The 25,188-nt window shown below is 46.4% G+C and overlaps 1 protein-coding gene across 3 annotated transcripts; it reads right to left on the bottom strand.

Moving 5' to 3' along the window:
- Positions 1–71: 71 nt before the first annotated feature.
- Positions 72–22,596, bottom strand: ATP8B1 (ATPase phospholipid transporting 8B1). Of its 3 annotated transcripts, XM_085043221.1 has the most exons (30): positions 22,472–22,596; positions 21,963–22,180; positions 19,551–19,654; positions 13,250–13,442; positions 11,072–11,169; positions 10,666–10,779; positions 10,067–10,165; positions 9,900–9,961; positions 9,391–9,463; positions 9,227–9,297; positions 8,803–8,885; positions 8,484–8,642; positions 8,227–8,315; positions 7,762–7,952; positions 7,470–7,678; positions 7,030–7,073; positions 6,734–6,890; positions 5,944–6,132; positions 5,592–5,704; positions 5,196–5,360; positions 4,989–5,100; positions 4,708–4,783; positions 4,467–4,599; positions 3,963–4,248; positions 3,133–3,356; positions 2,665–2,748; positions 2,179–2,424; positions 1,884–2,022; positions 1,672–1,802; positions 72–1,143 (listed from the first exon to the last, which is right to left on the bottom strand). In XM_085043221.1, exons 4-30 carry the CDS (start codon positions 13,428–13,430, stop codon positions 913–915), a joined length of 3,759 nt encoding a protein of 1,252 aa, XP_084899347.1. In that variant the 5' UTR covers positions 13,431–13,442; positions 19,551–19,654; positions 21,963–22,180; positions 22,472–22,596; the 3' UTR covers positions 72–912. The 3 variants fall into 3 exon arrangements, with proteins under 3 accessions (XP_084899347.1, XP_084899345.1, XP_084899346.1); XM_085043219.1 differs by lacking the exons at positions 72–1,143; positions 1,672–1,802 and having other exon boundaries at positions 1,926–2,424; positions 10,666–10,781; positions 11,074–11,169; positions 21,968–22,180; XM_085043220.1 differs by lacking the exons at positions 72–1,143; positions 1,672–1,802; positions 1,884–2,022; positions 2,179–2,424 and having other exon boundaries at positions 2,431–2,748; positions 10,666–10,781; positions 11,074–11,169.
- Positions 22,597–25,188: the final 2,592 nt, after the last annotated feature.

Raw genomic sequence — 25,188 nt, 5'->3', positions numbered from 1 at the left:
CCCCCCTGTGACAGGGTGCTGATACGCCGGCGCGTTCGAGTCTAGCGCCGCACTCAGTTCAAGGAAAGCCGTAAACTTTGGGAGATTTATTTGCATTACACGTTTGAAATGTACATTCCATTGAGCGAGAGCTGTAGGTCATGATTTTTACTATAAAACTATTTCAGTACTTAACTTTAGTTCGGGAGGGGGAAGTAGATAAAAGTGGAAACATTCAAACATCTCAATTTGAGTAAAGAATGTGCAAATGCAAAGAGACTCATAAAAACAGTTTTTATACTGTAAGAATTGAGGCATCAGCAAGTGAAATACATTCCAATTAAACTGACTGGTTTCTAGTTATCCATCACTGGCTGTATCCAGAACTGAAATGAATAGTTTGTGCCAGATCCAGGGGCAGCTTCCAGAGCTCAGAATCCTAATTCCTAATCCAATCTGACACTGGTTGAAGTTTATCACCAGAGATATCCTCAGCTCAGCTGCACCAGCTCCAATGGGAGCATCCAGAGCCCTCTCCAGGGCTGAGCACCCCATGTGCCATGATGTCTGAGCAGTTAATGAAATGGAGCACACAAGAGAAATTGCTTTCAAAGACAAATATGAAATGTAGAGGCAGTTTTATACCACCATAGTATTAAAAAGTGAAAAGTCTGCAATTCCAGGCATCACTAAAAACTGACACTGCTGGGTTTCCGTTCCCAGCACATGTATCCTTCACTGTCACACAGAGCAGTCACACAAAGATCAGTAACTCCATGGAGAACTCCTGGCCATTCTGCGTTCCCAGGAATCCAAACCCAGAAACTTCGGTGATTAGACATAAAAATCCTCACATCCTTATGCCACGTGGCTAAAAAGATCCTGAGGTGGTTTAGAGCAGTTTTGTGCAATCACTGGGATACTCGCGGTCCATCAGCTCGTGTCCCGCGTGTCCCCGGAGCCAGTGCCGCTGCCGGCCAGCACGGCGTCCAGCGGGGCGCGCCGTTTGCGGATGCTGCGCCCCGAGGCGATCAGGTCAGCGTAGCCGCGCTGGTGGGAGAAGGCGTAGGCAGAGCGGCGAGCGGAGACACCGCGGCGGAACGCGCTCTGCCGCCGCTTCCACTGCTGCTCTTCCAGCAGGTACTTCCGACGGTTCCTCTGGATCTGCACGCAAACACACGGCGGCTCATGGGTTAGGACAACATCACCGCACCTTGAACTGTTTTCTTACCTCTGTGCTGTGTGCTGGCTCAAGGCAGAGCAGGAGCAGCCAAACCTGCCTCCTACGCTCTGACATGTAACCCTGGCACCCCCAGCCCAGCCTGAATTAAACCCAAACTGGGGACCTCGGCAGCCTCACGGGGTCTCGGTGGGCTCACCAGGTCTCAGCCAAGCACACGAGGAGCCAGCCTGCACTGAGCTGGCCTCTGGCCAGCCCTGTGGCCACTCCCCTGCCTATGGGACCGGAGCTGCAGGCTTGCGTCGCTCCCCCGAGGGCATCATCACTTACTTATCGCTAATATTATCACGGAATCCCAGAATGGCTTGGGTTGGAAGGGACCTTAAAGCCCATCTCATTCCACCTCCTGCCATGGGCAGGGGTACCTTCCATTAGCTCATGCCTCAGCACCAGCATCAGCCCCATAAGTAAATACCTGCCATACACACCCAAATAACACAGATTTCACTCACTTTATCACTTTCCGAAGGCCAGACTGTCATGGATAAGAAGCGCTGTGCCACTACAGGCAGTAAGCAAATAGCAATGGATAAAATCATGGTAAGCCAGAGGTATGGCTGTCTCAGAGCATTAGGAGCAGTTCCTGGGAATGAAAAGAGTAAAAATTAGTTTGGGACAAAGCTACACAAGACAGGACTGAGAACCACAAACCACCAGGACTGACCTGTGAACTGAAAGGCAGAAGGGAAGAGAACGTGGATTCCAGCACTGTGCAAGTCAAATGTGATCCCAAAGTAAAGTGCAATACTCCCAAATACTGAAAAAGCATTAACAAAAGTCCAGTAAGATGTATCTAGGCCAATCTAAAAGCAAAAACAAAGAAGTGCCAAATGAGGTTATTAATTCCAAATAATGTCAACTGCTTTTTGCATATTGTTACCTTTTCAGCAGAGAAATTTAGAACACTGAGCTGAAAGTGTTCTCAGAGCACCAGAGCTCAGGTAGCCAAGCTTACTTGCCTGAAAATTGACAACAAATATCAGAGAGGATGCTGCTGTGACAGCAAAGGACTGGTAATCTGCAGGGGCTTCTCCGTCTTGTCCCATAGATTTAAGGTAGGCTCCGTATGGGATGAAGAAGATGATCAGTGAAGTTACAGCTCCATGGAGCAAACTTAAAAAGAACTTCTTGTAGTTGAAAAGTAAATCTCTCTGCCCCAAAATATACAGTTTGGGGAACCGAAGGCTCAGTTTGTCACTCACGTCCTTAATAAAGGGGAAAAAGAAAAAGAAAGTTGTTGTGAGTTGTTGTTCTCAGCATGAGCTTTGAAGAGTGAGAAGCTGAACTGTACTGTGTCCCAAAGGGGACAGCAGATCCCTTTATTTCCAATAGCAGGGATCTGCAGAGACAAACCCCTCTTGTTTTATGGACAAGGCAACCAGTGTAACTTAAGGACCTGATGGTAAATGCTTTTGGATTCATCTGTTGTAACAACATGGGGATACCTGGTCGAGCAAGCCGACGAGCAGGACGGGGAGACTGGAATACAGCACATTGTACAGTGTGATGAACCAGTCCTCATAGGCTGTCTGCAACAGAGGGGGAATTGCAGGACTTAGTGATTTCATTTTATTTCATCCTTCTCCCCCAGTTCCTGAGAAAACTCACATGTGCTCTGCTACAGCTTGAAGTTCCCTGTCTCAGTGTTCACACAAAGGCTCAAGGCTCTGCTGAAACTCTTTACTCTGTGTTAAGCTGCCCCACTCCTTCCAAACCTTCCTGCTTGTCCAACCTTGTGCTCTGGAATCATACCCAACTGCTTGTAACTAACTCACTCAGGACTCATCACATCCTCCTGCAGAAATCTCTGGTGAGATCTTCCCATTCTCATCAGTTCCCAGGTTCAGCCTTTGCTGATCCACAGTGACAAAAGCATCTGCTTGCTGTTATCCCACACAAGCACACCTTCCTACCTGGGCAGAGAAGCCATTGAAGAACGAGTACCAGATGTGGACTAGTGTGAAAGCGAAGTTTTTGTAGAAGAAGTATCTCAGAAACTTGCACATCCTGATGTATGACCAGCGCCCGTGGACCAGCAGCAGCCGCTGGAGGTAGCGGAACTGTCCGAAGGAGTAGTCACTTGACATGACAGCCTGCATCCCCTCCTGGCCACTGATCCCAACTCCAATGTGGGCAGCTGGGTGAAGGAGACAAACACCACACACTAGGTTGGACAAAAGGACAGGAACATGACCGGGGGACGTCTCTACTGTCACCTGGATTCTCTCAGTGCTTGTTCTGTCAGAATGTACCTGGGAAATTTGACCAAGGGAGAACCAAGCAATGAGAGAGAGCGAGCAAAGTGCTGAACAAACTGGGCAGGCAGTTTACAAACACCTTTGGGACAAAAACACTATCCCAGAAGTCTTTTTCTTAGTGGGATCTCTCAGGAAACTGTTCAAAGAGTAGAAGGTACAATCTGGGATGGCTAATGCTGCCAGGCAAGGGGTAGCCAAACTATTGCTTTGATCTTTATATTACACTTTTGAAACCCACAGTCAGAACAGATGAGATTTGAGTGTCTGCTCAGGGAATGTCTACAGAAAAAAATAAAATAGATCAGGAAAAACCACTAACCATTTCCTAAAGTGCTTCCTCAAAAAGGGAAACAGGCACAGAAGCTAAAAGCCCCATGGCAGCAAAACAGATGGAAGAGTCTTCTGACAGAGAGGGACAGTGGAGAGACCGCAGGAGCAGGCCAGAGGAGATCTGTCCTAGTGAGAGAGCTCGACAGCTGCCTTACTTTTGATCATGTTCACGTCATTGGCCCCGTCCCCGATGGCCAGGGTGATGGCCTTCTTGTACTTCTTCACCAGGTCCACCACCATGGCCTTCTGCTTGGGTGTCACACGGCAGCAGATCACAGCCCTGCACTCACAGGCCAGATCAACAAAGTTCTTCTGCTGCTGCTCCTTGTAGACCTCTGCCCTTCTCCTCTTCTCAGTTTGGTTTTTCTTCTCTTCTGCTGTTCTGGGAAATTTCAGTTTAAGTTTCTTTTTCTTCTTTTTCTTCTCCAGCAGGATTTCATTCTGTGAAAACAATAAAGCTTATTCTGTTCCTTTCTGCATCATTTCCAGTCCCACTCCAGGCACTGCCTAACAACACACCTGAGGTCATTATGCTCCCAGCATCCATTTCTGGCATGTTAATGAACTGCTGGTGCAGACAAAGGAACAGAGTCCTTGGTGAGTTACACTGTGGTGCCCCCAAAATCCCAAACACCCAGGAGAACAGCCTTTGCACCTACCAGCCAGGAGCCAGTGATGATTAGAGCCCGATCTCTACTGCCCTGGAAGAAGGGCTCGTTCATTCTGAGAGAGGAGTGTGGACTGGATCCAGCCCTGTTCTTCTGGTTTTCCAGCCTCGTCTGAAGGAGAGCACTGGAAAGAGAGGGGGAAACTATTACAGAAAAGTCAAAGATAAACTTTAAGCTAGGTCAGTCCCAGACTGAAAATCCTGAAAAAGAACTCCTCTGTGTTTTCACTTGCCTGGTATCTTCTCCATAGCAGATGGCTGTTTCCTCTGTTAAGAGTTCACAAGAAAATCCAATATTTTCAGCAGTTTCTAAAAAAATAATTAAGAGAGGAAAGCATTTACTGAAAGTTTTCTGTCACAAGTAATTGTTGGTAGCAGCCAGAAGCACCTGAAGTGCTCTTAAGTAATTTTTAATTTGTATTTCAGTTTATGAGAATTCCCTTTCAATGCCACAGTGAAGATGAACAGGAAAAATTCCTCCTGTTTTTAGCTGTTTGGATGTAAGCAACCCCACCTTTTTTGTCACCAGTAAGCACCCAGATTTTAATGTCTGCTTTGGAGAGTCTGGAGATAGTTTCTGGAACTCCATCCTGCAGTTTGTCTTCAATAGCTGTCGCACCAAGCAGCTGGAGGGGATTTGAAATACAGGTTTTTAGCAGAATTGAAATATGTTTCAATATATACAAGAATTGAAGTATACTAAAAATGTACAGCTCCTTACAATCAAGTTTTTTTCTATTTCCTCATACACTTTGTCCAGAGCTTCATCTCGGTGACTTGTAGCTAAACTGGCCTCCACAAACTTTTTATTCCACACTTCAAATTCATCTTGGCTTATGTCTCTATAGCACAGGCAGAGTGTCCTGAGAGTTTCATTTGCAAAGACCTGGAAAATAATTAAACCCACATATATCCACAAAAGAAAACTCTTCATTTGCAATCCAAACATGAGGGTAAGAACATGAGCAATTGACAAGTTTGACAGAACAAGTCCAACTTTCAGAACCAACTGCAGGTCTTCATTTGTGTTAATAGCTTAGGAAAGGGAAATTAGTAACACTATTGTCAGAGAAAAACCATTTTTGTTTTAAAAACAACATATAAAATTCAAACATACATCGAGTGCCTCTTCTGTGGCTTCTCTTTTTAGATTCCTGGGGTGCAGCCGCTCATAGATCACTGTATCAGCCCCTTTGCAATACAGCCTGATATTCCCACTGGACTCTCTTACTGTGGAGGAAAAGAGCACAGGTGGCACACTTACATAAAGCAATAGTTTCAGATGGGATTTTTCAGCCTACTGCCAAGTACTGAAAGTACAAGGTGGCATTTCCTCTTCAGTGGACTCAAATGTGTCCCAGGACTGTCACACAGCTGTTAGGTCTTGACCCCAGCTTCCCTTGCACATCCCTTTTCACCCATGAAAAACAAGTGACCTCCTCCATGAAGGCTGGTGGCAATCAGCTCACCAATGACAGACATCCTCTTCCTGTCGCTGTTGAAATCCAGGATGGCCAGGACGTCGTAGGTCCTCTCGACGCCCATCTCACTGATGGTGATGGTGTTCTGTGTTCGGGAGAGGAAAACGTAGCCGAAGTTCCGGGCGGCTGTCACCAGCGCCCCCTCGTCCGGGGAAGCTGCCTGGTAATTGAGCTGACCTGCAGCGTTGCAGCAGAGGGGAGAGAAAGCCAGGACACACCTGAGGTACAGCTGGACATGCTGCAGCACCTGACAGCAGTGCACACAGAGAACAGGGACCATGGAACCCCGCATTCTGAACATGTTCTTCCCAAGTGTGATCAGTCCTGAGCCTGCTTCCTGCTAAGTATCAAAGCAGAAACTCCAAGTTTTCTGCCTCAATATCTTAATTTCTCAATGCAGTCACGTAAACATTTTCCAAAGGAGCTCCAAAAGGCAAATCCTTGGCCACAGACACCAATACAATGAGTGGAAACAACCCCAAAAGCATTAGGAGCAAGAAAGGACAGGACACTGTTGGTTTCATGGAGATTTCACAAAGATGGGAGTAAAGTAATATTAATCGTCCAGGTTTTAATTGAATCTTCCAACCCTGTGTTTCATATCCACGAATTCAATAGCTGATCACCTCTACATTTAGTTTTTTCATTTAAAAGGGCAGCCTAACACTCCTTCCTTATGGGATCAGCATTAGTTGTTGATCTCTCCCTTGTGCAAGTGGATTTGAATTATTGCTTCCTGCTACACAAGGAAAACAAACCAACAAAAAGCCATACTCACCATCAGAAGTGTCAGCCATGACTGTGTGACATATAGCAAGCAGAAAAAAGAATTTCTGAATTTCTGGCTGCTTTCCAGACTTTATTTGCTCTATCAGATAGTGATCATAGAATAAGAACTTTCCATCTGCATACACATTCCAGCTGAAATCCACTTGCTGCTTAAAAAACAGAGGAAGAGAGTCTGAGTTACCATAGGTGCCATTGCTTTGTGCCCACCTCCATCAATCTGTGCTTTGGCAAGGGAGTGTTTCCATTTCACAGACCAGGATACAGCGGTGGCTCACACAAACCTACCTCTGGGTGGCTCTGGAGCTGCCCCGCTGCGTCCCGGCAGTCTCCTGCAAGGAACAAAGCTTTTACAACCCACCACAAAGTAAAACATAGCTAGAACGTGCACTGTCCTAGGACTAGAAGGAAAGGAAAAGGATAAACTGCTGCTCTTATTAAAATTTCCTTGTCTCTTTCTAGATTTTGCCCCCCAAAGCATTTCTAGTGAAAGTAATTAATTGTGCAAATTGCCAATTCTCTGGTTTTCTGAAAGTTAGGAAGTTCCTCAATTTCCACTTTGTAAGTGGGAAAACCCCAACAATTCAACCTTATGCTTTACCCAATGCCAGGTATAAACTGTGGAAGTTCAGTTGGAACTAGGAGAACTTGTATGCACCTGACCTCCAACAGGCATTAAAACTCCTCCTCCTTTGCACAGGCTTTGCACAGGCTTTGCACAGGCTTACCATATCTTTGCCCATTTATGCAACACTTTTTAAAGGTCATGATGTTCTGTGTCAGGGTTCCAGTCTTATCAGAGAAGATGTACTGGATCTGCCCCAGCTGCTCGTTCAGCGTGGTGGTCCTGGCCTTGGCAGCCGTGTCCTTCTCGGGGTAGTACATCTGCAGGTCCCAGTTGATGAAATAGCTTTGGCCAAAGCGAATCACTTCCACGCTACACAAAAGAGAAGGAATGCTCTCACTCCCAGCTGCAGCTCCCATTTCCACACAGCGACACCTGCTCAGGTATTGCCCTACCTCACGTAGAGGGAAATGGGAACCATGGTGTTGAGGACAATGATGTATCCCCAGAAGTTGAGGAAGCCCCGGTAGGCAGGGCTGAAGTCCTGTGCGTCGTAGAGGTACCAGGAAGAGTTGCCAATTTGCTGCTCCCAGTAGGTGTGTCCGATGGCCAGCCCAGCTGACAGCAGGATAAGGACCACGATGATCTACAGGGCACAGAGAGGCTTCTCACACTTCAGAAACATTTGCTCAACTCAAATCCCAAATCCCCATCTTCCAAATGGAATATAACAGGTATTTGTGAGGAGAAATGGAGCAAACCTTTCCTACAAAGGCACTTTTTAGATTTCCTCCTACTCCATCCCAGCTCAGCAGGCCAGAACAAGTGGAAACATATTTATTACACACACACAAGAAAAAGCTGCCTAACTTTGCATTCACTATTCACGTATAATCTGAATTTTAAACAAAAAGGCTTACAGTATAAACCATGTAGTTCATAAGGGAGTCAATTTTTGTCCTTTTAAATCTTGTCTTTCCACTATTCTTCATTATTTTTGTGTCAGCACCTAAATATAAAGAGTAAAAAATTTTAAAATGGGAAAGCTGTAATAAGCAAACACATGTCAGTATTACTGTTTTACCAAACTTTACAAAATGAAATATAGTTGATGTCTACAGGATGAAGATTCTTTTTCACTCTGCAGGTGTGCTTTTAGTGAGGAAATATTGCACACCTGCAAATATGACCATTCCGTGGCAGAAGTCTGTATTCCTGATCTTACATCCACGCAACAAAATCTTATCTGCATCCAGAGAATAATTTGAGTTTCTCCAGGATAATGTTCCTGTAAACTTATCCAGTCGGTTATTCGGTTCTTCACATTCAACCAGACCTAGAAAATTTGGAGGAGAATATGTTTAATGTACAAGTTAAATCCAGATGCACTGATTGGTACCCACCATAACCATAGAAGTGGCTTTACTGTACTTTGATTGACTTGCAAACTAGTTGAGCTACATTTTAATAGCATTAAGGGTAGAACTTGTACCAACCATCAAAGTCTGCCAGTGCACTTTCTTCCTGAAGGTATCTGTGTGTCACCTCTAGGGCCATTTTGAATTTTAAGTTAGTCTCACTAAGAAGAAAGGATAAAAAGGTGAGTTTTTTAAAACCATGGATACAGGAGAGAAGTTACACAATTAAAGTAATGTACCACTATTTCTCTGGGCAACCTCTCCTAAAGTAAAAAATAAATCCATGTCCTTCCCCCTTTCTTCCTATGTCACATTCTCCAATACTTTTGATGTTTCTGCAGCACTCCAGTGGACAATTTTTAATGATTCTTGAATTGTGGGAATCAGCAGCTGGATACAGCTCCCTGGGTGTGGCTTAACAAGCAGACTCTGATATACACACTCCTTGCTCTTTTACCCCTCAGCCCAAATTAACTCCAGACATCCTCAAGTAGAGCCTTACCCATCCAGTTCAGCTGTCTCCACATAGCACAGACTGTTTGGTTCTGAGCTGGACAGCAGCAAAATATCAGCCTAGAAAACAAATGAATAGACATCAAATAAACCCAGTCAAGATTCCCACAGAACTCTCTAGAAACATAAAAGAAATGTATCTGAAGCACTTACAGGAATGAAAGTATTTTTCTTCAGACGAATGATATCACCAACTTTAATATCTTTCCATTTTGTGTTTTTGAACCTAATATCAAGATAGTTTAATAATTATTACTCTTTAATCTAGAGCACTATGCACTCTAAAAATCTTGAAATACTGAACTTTCCTTAGGAGAAAAAAATGACCTCTTGGTATGCTGTGGGTTTGCTTTTCAGGAACTGAAATTTAGTTGAGGGTCTACAGCTCAGAAGTCAATGTACCTCTCTTCTTCCCACTTCACCTAGTTATGAATTCCTGTCCTTTTCTCCAAAGCAGTTACTCTTGGCACAGATTGAGTCCCAGAGAATTTAGTTTAAATTACTCCTTTGGGCAATTCTCTTCCAGCTTCAATTATATTTTCAGAGAGGCAGCAGAGAACAGAGCTGAATCTTTCCTGTCATCTACAGCATCAGATCTGTGACAAGGCTTAGCAACAGGGCAACAATTATTACTTACAGAACTCAGAAGGGAACATACAAACCTTCCATCCTTGATGACCTCACATGTCCTGTTATTGACCTCATTGTCCATCCTGTGACGAGCCTGAAACCAGAGCAAAGAATGTACTCCCTGCTCTGTGCCACAACAGGGGAAATGAGCTACACTGGGTGGGTTTTGCTTTTTATATTAACAGAACATGGTTCTTACAATGTCATCCACCAGGTCTTTGACTGCAGTTATTCCCAGCACCAAGAGCAAGGGCACCAGTGTTGTGTACCATGACAGGGTAGATATTTGGGGAATCGACTACAAAAGACCAATAAAATCACTTCAGCACAGGATCATTAATCAAACTTAATTCAGAGATATTTCACAGTGATCTGACTAAAAAAAGCCCCAAAAACCAACACATCAGAGAGAATTTTAAGTCAGGTTGTGAAAATAAACAAAACTCTGTGGGAAGAGTTTGGCTGTGTTACCCTGCTTTGGAATCAGCTTCCCTTTAACAATTGCACTTGCTCATATAGTCTGTTGATTTATGAGATGAGGAAACGTCTTTTCCTCATGAAATTCATGAGCTCTGCAAGTAGCTCATCCTAATACTGTGCAACTAGCACATCCCAGAGCTCTGCCAAGGCTCATCCCAGCTAGTCCAGATTTGTTGCAGGTTTCTGTTATGATGGGGTTGGTCTCTGCAGCAGCTCAGACAGAGCTCCTCAATTCCCTGACAGGACAGCACTGAATTGTGTCATAAATATTATTGAGCTCAAATTCCCTTCACAGGGAGTATTCTCCATCTTTCTTACCTGCAATATGAGAAGAACAAGGAAATAGAAGTTGGCTGCTCTCTTAAATTGTTCAAATAGATTCAGAGGTAAAAAAGTGATGGGGTTGTACTTGTATGTCTTAATTGCATTTCCCTGTGGAAGCAACCAAACATCAGTCACACAGCAGAGCTTCTCCTTCCAACATAAATGTACAGTGCATATATTTAAGCTTCTAATTCTCCATCTCACCTAAAATATGTCTCTTGATACCTTGATTTTCCATTCCCAAACCCCAGCCCAGTTATTCTTCCCCCTCTCTGCTGGAAACACTGAGGAATTGTGAGCAGTGGCTTTTACTCCACTCACCAGTCATTCCAAAGATCTTACTGGGATTAAGGAAGCATTCACCTGACAATTAGCACCTCATTGGGATAAAATAACTTACAGCATATTTGCTCTTTTTGAAGCACAGAAAGATTGTTCTCTTAAAGCTTGGCTGGTCATAGAAGCGTTGATCGTTTGCTTTAACTTGCCAGCTGCAGTCTGGAAGTGACAAAAGGGATCAAAAATTGTTATAAACATGAGGGAACAAATCTGCCACTTTCAGGGTTTTTTTCTAATCCATCTTTTAAAGGTACTTTCAACTGAAGCAAGGCCGGTATCTGCTTTATAGTACATATGATAAAAAAGTTGTTGAGACATTTCCAGGTTGTTTGTCTTTATTAGCAATTCAAGTATATTCAGAGGTAGGAAGAAGTGTTGCTTAACATTTGAAAGTTCTGTGGGAAACCTGCAGAGTGACATTTATTCATGCTGAATTCCCTACTCTACCCTCTTTTGATTTGCTTCTGTGGCACCTGTGAAGCACTAAGCACTCCAAACCAGGAGTCTGTCTTTCTAGAAATGAAGAGGTCAGGTCACCTTTTGAAAGCAGTTATTCAATTTAACCACACTGTGCCATGGTTTTCATTTACACCCATTAAAAAGTACAAATCTGAAGTGCTCATTTTATTTCTCCAGCCATCAGTTTTGTTTGATTGTGTTGAAAACTCAAGAACAGGAATTACATCAAGTAATTTTCTTTCACAGGCCACCCCTTTCCCTCCCAGATCCTTCAGCTCCCATTCCCTGTGCCTGCAGCACAGACACCTTGCTACCCTCAGCCACACACCTTGCTCTGCCCACATCAAGGGAACTCATTCCCCAGGTTCTGAAGCTGACTCCAGTGACCTGCCTGCCTGGGAAGGATGACGCAGGCAGGATTTTGAAATGCAGCTTTCCTGACTCATCGGCCAAGCATCCCCCCCTTTCCTTCAGCCCACAGTGACTGTCCTTAAAGGGAGCTCTTCCTGGTTTCATGGGATCCTCTTCACCCATGGATGGGGTGAAACTCCCAGCGGCAGAGGCGTGGGGCCTGGCATGGCTGTGACTAACACTTCAAAACCCAAATCCAAGCACAAAGACTCCTTTCTTTTCCACCCACCATACAGCAAAATCTGGACTGACATATCTGGACTTTTCCTGTGACTACACAACTTTCATTTCCAGCAACTTGGCTACAAGCCCAGAAGATAATAGAGAAATATTTATCTTAAAGGACCAGGTTTTGAGTTAGAGGATTATAAGCATGAATTGAGAAAGTTACCAAATTTTGTCACGACAGGACTGAAGAAAACCATAAACATTTCTTTCTGACATTCCAAAGATGATGGAAAACTGGCAAATTAGGTCTGAAGTAAAACCTGCAGGAAGGAAGCTCCTCAAAAATTACTTTAAACTTTGGTACTAACACCTAATATTTGGCAAGCTGCTTTGGTAATTCATCAACTTTAAAGGATGTCATCATAAAAAAAAAAAAATCCCAAACCAAACATGTGATAGGTGCTTGTAAAATGAAAACACATAACAGGTGGCTATGAAATGAGAGGTGATCAGCTGTCCCCACACAAACAGGAAGAAACCTGTATAAATTAAACAGGCTTTGGTTAAATTGAAAATACTTGCCTTACAGCACTGAGAAAAGGGAATTTAGGGGAGCTACAGATGTGCCTTGGGCAGAGGTTCAGAAAGGGATACCAGAAAGGTTCCTCCCACTGATGTTCCTATGCTGGCAGCAGCCACAGGCTGTACCTGCCGGCTCCTTTGAACTCCTCCTACTCACCTTTTACCTTTCAGGAAGCTCATGAGGCTACAAAAGGAGCAGTGAGGTGGAAATCTGCTATGCACAAGCAGAAATTCAGGGAGAGCACTGACTGAGCACATGCTGGAGCTTATGCTGGAGCCCATTACCAGCGGATTCGGAAAAGTATCTGAAGGTCTGTCTGAACATTTCCCAGAGCACAGACCATGGACATCCAGGGCCTGCCTTAATTAAGAGGAGGTCACCAAGCAGCTCATTATCTTTACGCAAGGAGCTGTGGCACAGAACTGGGCTGCAGGTTGGAATGAAGCTGAGTTTCGTTCTGACATTTGTTAAACTGAATTGCAGTCAATTACTCCTCCAGAGTTAGATAAGCCATTCCAAACCCTACCTTACAAATAAGCACAGAAATCCAACTGGTCCCTGAGGCTCAGCCTCTGCATCCAGGATTGTGTAGCTATGTTCTAACATTCATGATGTTACCTTTTTTTCCGGGATCTCGGCTCTCCTCAGCATCCCTGCCGGTTTGGTTTGGTCCTGGCTCAGCCCCAGGCTGCCGACTGTCCAACTCATCCTCCGTTTCATCGTCACTGTACGGCACCACCTCATCGTTGGGCTGCGAATCCTCCTCGAAGGTGGTCTCTGAATCCCGTTCCGAGATCATGCTGCTAGCACCCTGCCAGCATTTTGGACAAGTTAGAGAAAGGAGCTCACCTAGCAAGTGCTGGAAACCACATCTCTAATTTTAGTCTGCTGGTGCTTGTCACCAAACCCCACACCTGAAACTAGTTTCCTTGGAACAGCGCCGGGTATGGGCTCTGTTTTCCAGCACAGACCAGAGTCAGAGGGCAGTTCTTGTTCCAGCCAGCCCTTCATTACTGTTCTGCTATGTGTAATGACACACAGCAGCCTCAGGAACACCCTGTGCTCCCGATGCAGGACATAGGAATTGGGGAACCCACAAACACGTGGGCCATTACACAGTGGCCATTACATCGTGCCCTGAGGAGCCACAGGAGCTGGAGCCCTGCTTGGCCACAGTGGGACACAACCAGGCACCAAGTGCCAGGTCAGACATCCAGGGTTTGGGTCACAGAGCTGGTGCTCCATCCCAGCCTGCCCAGCCTCACACAAACCAGCCTCACTTCCTCTCTCTTCCCATGGGCTGAACGTCAGTGTTTTCACTGCAAGATCCCACATCTTGGTGTCCAAACACCTGAGGACACCATGGGACACATTTCAGCTCAGCCCTCAGCTGTATTAGAGGAGGGCTGGTCCAGCTGAGCTGTGGCCATGCCCATGTCCCCTTCATCTCTGGATGTCTGCAGCCATTGCTGGGTGTGATCCTAGTCCTGAGCTACACATCAGCTTCCCAGCTTTCCCCTGGACTGCTTCACCACCATGGCATTGCCTTTGTCAACAAACCCAGCAGCCAGCGTAGCCAACACCAAACCTGCTGACAGCCCCCTCAGCTTCTGGTTTTGCAAAGCTGAATCATCTCCCCTCCCAAATTTCTCCTAGAAGAGTAAGATAAATATTCCATGAGCACTGACTGTGCTACTCCAGTGACAGGCTGCTGGCAGGGAGCCCAAGGCAGGCCATGCTCTGGAGCTGCAGCACTGCAGGGCTCAGCACAGACTGCCAGTCCACAAAATACACCAAACCTGCCAGGATGGGTTAACAAGAATCAACACAACTTCCCCCAAGACCCACCCAAGCTGTCCAAGGCTGCTCCCCAATGGCATGAGCCAGGAATGTGACAGCTGGTCACTGTCACAGATGTGGAACCTGAGACTTCTGTGAAAGATCATGTTTTCCTAAACAGCCTTGGAGTTAGGGAATACACCTCAAGCTCCAAATACCTCACTGTGATATTATGGTTTATTTCTCCTCTTTTTGGTGCTACAGTTCTTTCTGTCCTCATGTGGGGTCTGCTGGGGGGATGAGTTCAAATTCCTCACACACACAGTCCCTAGAACACAAAATGCCACCAGATCTCTGACTGACTCTCAGTCTACGACAACTAAAACAAGCTCATATTCCTGGCACACAGAGATTCAGCTGTTAGTCTATTAATCTTTACTGATTAACTGCTTAATGATTAATGAACTAATTAGTCATGCAAAGGGTTAGATGAGATGTCAAAAACATACTGCTTTTGTTTTCCATTACAGATGCATGGCTACATGGAAATTCCTACAATGCCACTGGGAACAGACTGGGAACAGACTGGGAATGGACACCAGTGCAGCGGACTGCCAGGGTAAGGTTAAATTAGCTGTAGTCACTTTCCCTCCTCAAAGAGGGAAAACTGCAAACTGGAAAACCTTGTTAAGAGAGGTTTAAGTGTTACCCCTGCAGGCAGCACAAGAGCTCTGTGCTGCGGGCACACCATTAGCATTCTGCAGGAGGCAATGGGATCGTGCCCATGGGGCTGGCTGGGAGCCCGTGGAAAAGATCCTGCAGTCAGGAGAGAGCCCACAGCTGCTGTGGGACCCAGGGCAAAGGAGTCCTCCAGTGACAGGCTGACAAATTGGTTTAGAATTAAGTTTCTTGACACCTAGTCTGGAAGAAAAGGGCTGCCTGGGATGGCAGAGCCGTGTCAGGAGTTCAGAGGAAGGTGGGGAGTGATCACGGTGTGAAAGGGGAGATGGGAGGAACCAATAGCACGGAGCAGCAGAACTCCAAATAATCCTGCTAGCTAATCCTGAGGCAGCAGGAGAGGTGACCACACACCCAGCAGCACCTGGATGCAGGAAGCACACTGCAGAAACTAAAGAGCAAACATGGCAAGAAGAGAGGTGGCCAGTGCTGCCTCTGATGTGGTCACTATTCTGAGGACTGTGGAAACAGTTCATAGAGGGCCTGAGATGGAACAACACAGCTGTTAAATACTGCTGGATAAAATACTCAGAGAACAGAGAACACGTTAAAAAAAAAAAAAGGTTCTTGGGTGCATGGTCCTCATTTTCTAGTTCCTGACTTGACAACAGGGGCTTTCACCCCATTTCAGATCAGTAACACAGCAGAAAACCTTACATTAACCCCTTCACTCTAGAGGAAGCATCAGCTCACGCTGCCCAGGCTGGTGGGGAGCAACATCCAGCTCCAGCTCTGCCTCCTACCTCGGAAAATCCTGCTGATCCAACAGCAGTATGGATAGATGGAGAGGAAAGGAGATCAAGATTGTATTATGCACAGGTTTAAGTATATCTCCCCCAGTTTATTTACTAAAAGGGCAAATTGCACAGTGCTTCAGTCACCCAGGTCTTGTGTCTACTCCTACCTCACGGCAAGCACCAGATAATTTGGAATAAATTAAAACCTTGTAAAAACCACCACTTACTGCACTTCTTTCGAGGCAGTAAACAACAACCAAAACCAATCTTACTGTAAATTCTTCTCTGGAGAGTCACTGCATGTGACACTGCTGCAAGAACCCAGGGTCACTTCCTGCAAATCAGATCATCACTCAAAAGTGCCCTGAAAGTTAACAGATCCATCTAGAACAAGGGACATGTACAGCTAAAGGATTAAAATGCCACTAAAGCTGTCATTTGTGTTTATTGTGGATATAAAGACCTACGATGTGAAGCACAACAAGCCTCCCCATTACACACCTGCTGGCCACCACAGCCTGTGCACAGCTCACATCCTGCATGTTCCTGTCCTTGGCACCCTGTTCTGCACAACCTCACACCCTCTGGCAGTGCCAAGTTCCACAGCTGCTCAAACCTGGCCACACACTGCTCTTTCAGAACACAACAACATCAGTATTTTAAGTCATAAAGCAAACTCCAATAGTACAAAAAGTAACTCAGAGAGGCCCTTCTGAACTACTTCAAGTCTCTGGAGTTATAATAGGACAAAAAAGGCTACAGCAAGATGTTTCACCAATTTAACTTGCCATTAAAAAAAATCCTTAAGTGCGAAGCCTGATCCTCATACATATGAGATTTATTTCTTTACTACATGTTACTGGAGCATCCAGCATTGCAAAACAAAACCTGCTTACAGGAGGGCTGAACACACACTCTCAAAAGTGCACTAGAAAACCATGTCTGACCTCAGCCTCTGGGGTGGGGATCCCACAAGGACCTGCTGGCTGATGCATGATCACTCCAATTATGTTTTCCCTCAGAGACAGCAGTAATTATTCTGCCATCTTTAGCTGTGACACACTGCTCACCTCACCAGTAACGGAGAGGCTGAGGCAAAAAGGGAGAGCAGACAAAGACAGCCTGGTGGGGAACAGCAACCAAGCAGATGCTGCCAGGCTGCACCCAAAGGAGAAATCAGAGCCCACAGAGCACTCGGGCAGCTCCACCAGACCAGACCCCTGTATCCAAGGGGATCAAGTCCACACCCCAGCTCAGACCCTGAGAGGTTTCAGAGTGATTGTTCATCCATGGGCACAGGTTTAAGGAAAGGCTCTAACAGCACTTGAGACCCGAAGTTTGGAATTGCAAGGATCCACTCTTGGGTCATGATCCACCCTCCAGTCCAATAATCACCCAATTGGTACCAATTAATGTTCCCACAACTATTTTTAACCCTCTCAAAGCACAGTTGGAAGCCAAGGCCTTTGGCAGCAGGATATTGCATTCTGCTCCCCACTCAGGGATCCCAACCAAAGGCTTTCACAGAGTATTGGCCTCCATTAAAAATGTATTCAGCAACTGATCTCACTGCAACCAGAGCTGCTGCAGGGAAATGGGCAAATCATAAACTGGATTTGCTTCCAGTAGAAGAGATGGATCACTGATTACTCAAAGCAGATATGAAACATTACTGGTAAAAAGTGCTTGGACAGGCAGATAGAAAGATCTTCTGAACAACTCAAAGCTTCCAGCTAATCTTTATGACATTTGGAGAGGAAAAGAAAACAGCAGTTGCTCAAAATAGCATGAATCAGCAGGAACAGGCCAAGGAAATAACCTTCACTCCAAACACTACAGAGCTTCAGGTAGATTGCCATGCAAATTACATGCTTAAAACAGATCAATTTATAGAGCTACTTCACACACAACAGCTCAAGTCACTTCCCTGAAAGACTACTTTACAGTAATTGAACACCCAAAATTATACCTTGAAGGGGATGATTCCCCTCAGCCATTTGTTCTGAAACACACTGGCTTGCACCCTAAGAGAGGTAAAGCCCAGCTCCTAGAATGCCCCAGAGAAAGGCAACCTCAGGAGTTCAGGTGTCTACTTTGAGCCAGCTGAGTCTCCAGAGTGTAAGGTAATCAAACCCAGCTCTTGACCCTACACACCTTCCCTGCACTGTGACCCTGGCAGAAGTTCCCACTGGAACCTGCCAACACATGCCTAACATGAGGTGACTCAGAATCATCCCCAAAAGGTTCAAATCAGAGTAATTCCAGTAGGGCTGCAGCTAAAATGCTCACGGGGGAGTCATGCACCCACACATCTCAGGACACCACATGTCACACCCGAGATCTCCACACACCAGAACCACCAAAGATTCCAGTGAGAAATCTCTGGGGATCCTGTTACACAAACAACAGGTCCCAGGTGAGTCAGCCTGGCTGCACATTCGAGTGCTGCCGTGCACCCAGCCTGTTTGACACATGTTTTACACACACTTTTTTAAATACAAAGTGTACCTAGTTCGACTCACCTTAACACAGACACCCACTACTGCTCTGGAGGTTTTACAAACTGTGAGGATTAAGGACTAATTCCACCTCCAAGAGACTTTTTAATTGCTATTGTGCGCAGCCAACCTTGTAACACCCACAGATCTTTCTTTTGCAAGCAACCAACCCCAGTGCTTCCTCTGATGCCATAATGACCCGATTACCTGCACCACCAGGAGGCAAACAGCCCTGTAAAACTGTAACACTGTGGCACCACCAAGCTCCAAAAATCTTATAAAAGCTGCTCTTGCCAAACCTGGCTGCAGGGAGGTGACTGTTCCTCCCCTGAACACACTGCAGGCCTGTTCAAGCAAGCTGAGACACCAAAGCAAGCTGAAATCCTCTGGAGAGAGGAGAGGGAGTACAGTTTTGTGTTGCTGACAAATGTTCAAGTCCCATCTTGGGGAAAAAAAAAAAAAGCAGAGACTATTGTGTTCTCCCCAGTATAGCTAGTTATTAAAACTTGTATGAAAATAAGTATGAAGGACATTCCAATATAATTTATTTATCCCGATGAGCCAACAGGATTTTGACACAAGGAAGAGATTAACTAGACACCAAGAATTTAACAGAAAATCACCCCAAGAAAGAGAGACTCACAGTCTACAGGCCCAGCTGCCTGAGGCTATGCAAAAATGGTTGAAGACGGGCCCTTGCAGAAACAAAATCATCCCCATTATCTGCCCTAGGATTTCTCATTAACAGATCTGCAGAGTTCCATCATTTAAAGTCCAAGGCAGGGCAAGCTATCTTTGCAGAAGATAAGAGGGCTGGTAACCTTTGCCCAAGCTGCAGGTTTCAGTGCAATCTGAAGGGGTTTCAACCTGCCTTTTAGACACTGTTACCTTGCTCTCAAGGTTCCTGTTATATGTCAGCCCATCTTAGGGTTAGTAGAGGAGAAACGAATTACTTTTGTGCACGTTTAAACCGCATTGTTTGGCATAGAAGACTTTTGGAACTTTATAGAGAGTTCTCTTCCTAGATATCCCCACAACCAAAACCAGCAGGTGCTTTTAAGCAGGCAAAATAAAGGTTACTTCCTGCTACCCAGGTTGGAGATTCCAGGAATACACCTCTCCTGGCAGCATCTACAATGGATGCTGAAGCCATTTCCCGGAACTGACCTTTATCCAGTGTGGTGTGTGACTGAAGCCCAGACTGCATCACAGACGCTGGCAGCTGCTGCTCACTGAGGCTCCGCTGTGTTCAGCTTTGAATCAGGCTCCATCTGCAAGGAAACAATGCACAAAATGGTTTCTTGGCTGACTTCCACCTCGTGTGCACGCAATAACAAAAAAATATTCTTTAGGCAAACCATGGAATTAATTCATCTTGCAAAGTTTCTTATGAAAAAGAGAGATTTCTGGTTAGTTCTCTAAACCTTTCCATGCTGCTACTCTCCCTCCTCTCAGGGACAAAGTCGCTTTGGCAAATGGTTCTTCCCTTGATTTGGTTCCTGTTTTCCTTATGCTGCTCTTCCTCACCCCTCTGTTTTCTTTTAATGCTTTTGTTCTACATCTCCCTGTGCATCACTGTGCAGCATTTTGTAACAAAGAGCACCATGAACTTGCTGAAATTGCCCATTGTGAGGAGAAATCACACTATGAGAAGCCAACGTCCACCAAGGAGTCAAAGGAGTCCTGCAACTTTAATCAAATAAAGGGGGCATGGCACTGGGGCATATCCCTGTGGGGTTTTCTCTCTCGAGGTTTTGGAGAAGGAAGTCTGCTTTTATCCCAAACTCCCGGCTGCATGTTGCCCTCTTCCTTTCCCCTTCTGCTGAGGTACTAGGAAGGTACACCCTTCCCCAGGCACCTACCACCTTGAACACATCATTTCACCCCTGGGTTCAGAAGCTCAGGCGATAGACTTTGAGCAGCCTGATTTGCCTATGACCCTTAAGTTCAAACTGTCTGGGCTCCATGATGAACTTGAGGCTTCAAAGACATCAACACCTATACCCTCACCCATCAAATTGCTCATAAAGATATGATAACACATCTTTCTTATCACCATCAATTGTCAAATTGTCAAATGAAAAACATATTTCAAGTTTATGTCAGAACACGTGGGGAAAACCCAGCACATCTTCCTGAGGGGTTCTGTAAGCTTGCCAAAAAGCAGTGCTGTCACAGAGCTCGGCACCTGCCGAGCAGGGCTCAGAGCTCCTGCACCATCAGTCTCAAATGAGAATCATGCCCTGCACCCCGACAAGCACAGAAACAGAGAGGTTAAGTGATTTGCCCAAGGCCACTGGGTAAGTCACTGACAGAGCCAGGGTTGGGTTTCAGAAGCTCCTGGCCAAGGTCCTGCATTCTATTACAGCTGCACAAAGCATCTCATTTAACAGAGGCCTGACAAAGCAGATGGCAGAGGAAGAACATCAAAACCCCTCAGATCTGAAACACCAACCAATCCCCTCCTCTCGTTTAACAGCAGGCAGCGCTTCACACCCAGGCCGACGTCATTACTCGGCCCTCAAACAACAGCTACACCGACAACAGAGCAGGGAAATAAATTGCAGCTCATTTTAAAACAGCCTCAGTGCAAGTGGCTTTTGGAATTCACCATCCCAAACTGCAAAGAAAAGGTCCAGAACATTCACAGGCTGTCTCACATGGCAGAATTAAGTGACAACAGCTTGGAAGTTACGGAAAATAATCTCTACAATACCTACAAGCTAACACAGAGATGAACACAGGCCTGGGACAGGTATGAAAGCGACCACACTCTAATATGAACACCACTGCAGGAGCTGACAAGGAAAACCTTAAAATGGCCAAATACCACTCAACTTCTGAACCAGGCTTTGAGGAGAAAGACAAATAAAAACCCACAGCCAAACAGAAAACAGTGGGCAAGCCTGAGCCAGCAGACACTTACAGGGAGTTAAATCCAGGGACTCCAGCAGCAGCCACACAGGTGGGGACTGCTCGAGGGCCAGGCTGCCACCCCAAGTCCCACCGGCCCTGGTTCTCCACAGCCATGCACCCAGATCCCCCTCACCCCGGAGCTCAAACACCTGCACTGTTACTCATTACCAGCACCGTTCCCTGCCAGAGCTGCCTGTGCAGTTTGGCCTCTTCGGTTTCAAACCGTTCCTGCTGACACCCGAGCCAGCGGTGAAATGCTCCATTACCTGCTCCATTTAGCACAGCTCCATCCCCACTCCAAAGAAGGGATGCTATTTAAGCTATAGGCATGAAGCACCAGGTAACAGGACTGAGACGCCGTTTGTTTTTTTTGGAGGTCAAAATATGTTTTCCAAGCAAGTCACTGGCCTCAGAAAATTTTCCAGTATTTTCTGTTGCAGAATTATTGTTGTTTAATGCAGAAAGCTATTGCTGCTCTGAAGGCTGTATAAACACTGACTAAGGAATAATCACCCCGCAGCCCTGAAGGCTGTTTTCATCATTTATAGATATGGGCGAGGGGGAAAGCCGAGAGCAGGGCAACCAGCCCAGGGCCACGGGAGTTAGTCAGTGCCCGGGGGGTCGAGGAGACAGGAGACAGCCGAGCTGCGCTGGCTGCCTTACCTCACCTCCCGGCAAACTCCTGCGCTTTCCTTAAACTTCCAGACTGGAGGGACTCTGTGCTAAGTGCGACGATCACTGGCAGCGTATCCCGCGGGTGGGAGCGAGTAGGGCGTTGATCCCGGCCGGGTTCGGGTCGGCGCTGCCGGACGCGCTGTCCCGCCGGGCTTTAAACCCCCCAAAACAACGCGTCGGGCTCCCCGCTCGGAGCAGGTGATGTTCTGAGAAGGGAAGAGAAAGGAAGGGAAGGCGTTCCGGGTGCGCCCGGGTTCAGCGCTGGCCCCTCCTGTGCGGCGGGGCGGGCCGGGACACAGCTCTGCCCCGACCCCCGGCCCGCAGCGGGCACGACACCTGCGGAGGTGGCGCTGGACGGAGCTGGCGGTGATGGATGCACCGCGTCCCCCGCCCCGCAGCCCGCAGCCCCTCTCTGGCAGCCCGCAGCCCCTCTCCGGCAGCCCTCGCCCCGCAGCCGCCGCCGAAAGGGAGCCCCCCGGTCCCAGCCCTGTCCCCACCTGTGCCCGCGGGTCTCCGCTCGCTCAGCGCCTCCCGCGCCCCGCCGGCCCCGCGCCGCCCCTGCTCCCCGGGAGCCGCCGCCAGACCGGCCGGACGGGTTCCCCAGGTTCTCCGGGCGGGGAGCAGGGGAGGGGCAGCCCGGCCCGGGCCGACACAGCGCGGCCGCTCCCGCCACCGCCTCCCCGCTCGGGCTCGGGGGCGGCGGAACCCTCGGGCGGCTCTTGGCCGCGGGAGATGCTGCCGTGCGGGGCCGGGGGGTTTGGCACCCACCGGAGGTGCTCCGGCGGTCCCTGCTCCAGCGACAGCCCGGGGAAAGGATGCGGCGAAGCTCTGGTGATAGCTGGGACCTCCCTCCTGGCGTTGTTCTAGGTGACAGGATTGCTTTATCCCTCCTGATTCACTGGACAGTACAGCGTTACGGAGAGCTTTGGAAGGGCTACAGGATTTTAACCTTTTGGCCTTTTAAAAAGCTCAGAATGAACTCCTGGTTCCTAAATCTTTTTGAGGAAGGATTGGAGAGTTGGGGGGATATTGAGAGAGAGTTGGAGACCTGAGAGAGCTCCGGAGTGATATTAACCGATGGTTTTGCTCGTTAATTAACAGATAAAATAATTAACAGATAAAGCAGTCATATTTAGGGATGACAGTAGTGCTGTTCTGCCATATGCACATTTGTTCACAAATAATGCAATTTAGGGCAAGTGAAATGCAGATATGGTTACTCATCTGACTTAATAGAAAAAAATGGAAAATACTCCCTGTCTCTCAAAGTGATGATGGGCTGCTGCTCTGTACTAAAGGTGATCTTTGTTTTGGACTGGCAGGTATTGGAGAGATGACCTGGTTTATTTTTCAGCAACAACAATACCCAATTTTCTTGTGCCAGAAAAGTCTTGTTCAAGCAGACTTGTTTTTCCTACACCAAAAATGTGATGCTGAGTTCCAGAGCTGTGTCTTTCAGCACTTTTTTGTTTCACTGCCTGCCTCAAATTCCTCACACCAGAATAAAACCAAAGTTAATTAAAATCAGAAACATTTTGGCTTAACAAAGCAGCAGAGGTTGCTTGTGCCTTTGACAATTCCAGTTCTGTGCAGGATCTTAATTCCTGTCCAGGGCTGAACATTTGGCTTCGGCTTTACTTTTCACAAGGTTGCTGCATGCAAAGCCTGGTTTGTGGGACACCCTGTCAGGAAGGAGTTTACTAAAGATAAAAGGGCCCCTTAACAGTGATTAATGGCCCAGCCCAAATATTAGTTTTACACTTACTAAGTACAGGTCCTTGTCTGAAGGAAACAGCAGCTGTTCATTACGCTGGGGCCATGAGGAGGAGCATCTACCACTGCCCCTCTCAGACCCCGGTCCTGGTCAGTCCCAGCAGGTATTTCCAATTCTGCTTCAGCAGTTTTCTCCTCCATCCTCTCCTTTATTCCCCGCTCATCTTTCACTCAGGCCTCTTTGCCCCAAAATAGCAACATGCCCTAGTCAAAAATACACTCCTTTCTGTCCAACTGTTCCTTCTCTTCTTCCCACCCTCTATTCCTGTTTGTCTCATTTTGTCAGGGTTTGGGTCAAACCACATCAGATCTGACATTTCCTGGGACTACACGAGTCCTTGAGCAGGAGTGGTCCCTGCTGAGCCTCTCCTTGCTGCCAGCCCACACAAACACACCATTTCCACTTGGATCACACCCAAAACTCCGAGCACTGCTCTGCCTCCCAAAACCAAAAGCTGTATTTTATTTTGACCACCAAGCCAGTCCTCTCCCAGATGGGCTGTATAAACAAGTATAGAGTATTCCAAAGCCACCCCTGGCTGTCAGTATTAATGCTGGCTTTTGTAAAGCAGTGGGCAGATGTTGATTTAAAGAAGGAGCACCATGTCAATGCAGGGTTCACCCCTGCTGGTAACTAATTGGTCACAAATATTGCTGGGCACTGGATTTGAGCCTGGCACTAGCAGCTGTTCCTGTGTAGCAAGGGTTATACATATCAGTAATTCTATATTTAAGCAGCTCTGAACACACATATTTATTGACATTCCTATTTGATTAATTTCCTAATATGCAGAAACCAGGGGATGATGCAGCTTGTTTTGCTATGCAATCCTCTCCCCATTCATCTTTCCATTGTTTTCTCTATCAATTAACCCAAATGGGGGAAAAAGTTTAATTCTCTATACCTTTTAGCTAATCTGGAATCAAAAGTAATTTAGATGGTAATTCTGAAAATTATTAATTTGAGAAAAGGGCAGATGCTAGGGCTTGTACAGTTTGTAGGCAGAAGATAAATGGTGACAATTCTGCATGCTAAAAGAATTGTGTGTTTCTATATTAAAATGGGGGGGGGGGGGTGTTCCTCTTTTTCCCTCCCCATTTTAATTTAAAACTTTCAGGCAAAATTGATATATTATAGGTCTTCCCAGGCTAAAGCCCTGTTTCATTGTCAAGGAGGCTGAACCCAGATCTTTTGGAAGTTTCAATTTCCTAACATCGATATTTAAAAGAGAAGGAACCAACAAATCAATAGCAGACACAGCTCTGGAGATAAACCCTCAGGGCAGAGGGATGCCTACACCTTCATGCCTCCTCACACAGCGATGTGATTTCAGATGGAATATCGATCACTGAATCAACAAAAGGAGTGGTTTCACCTTGTGAAGTTCTTCTAAGAACAGATTAGCAGGAGACTCGTGTGTTTGTGTACAGTTTCTCCAGC

The sequence above is a fragment of the Lichenostomus cassidix genome, chromosome Z, assembly GCF_008360975.1.
Source record: "Lichenostomus cassidix isolate B80296 chromosome Z, HeHo_3.0, whole genome shotgun sequence".
Classification (NCBI taxonomy): domain Eukaryota; kingdom Metazoa; phylum Chordata; class Aves; order Passeriformes; family Meliphagidae; genus Lichenostomus; species Lichenostomus cassidix.
Note: the sequence above shows the minus strand (reverse complement) of the source record. Positions and strands in the feature narration are given on the sequence as shown.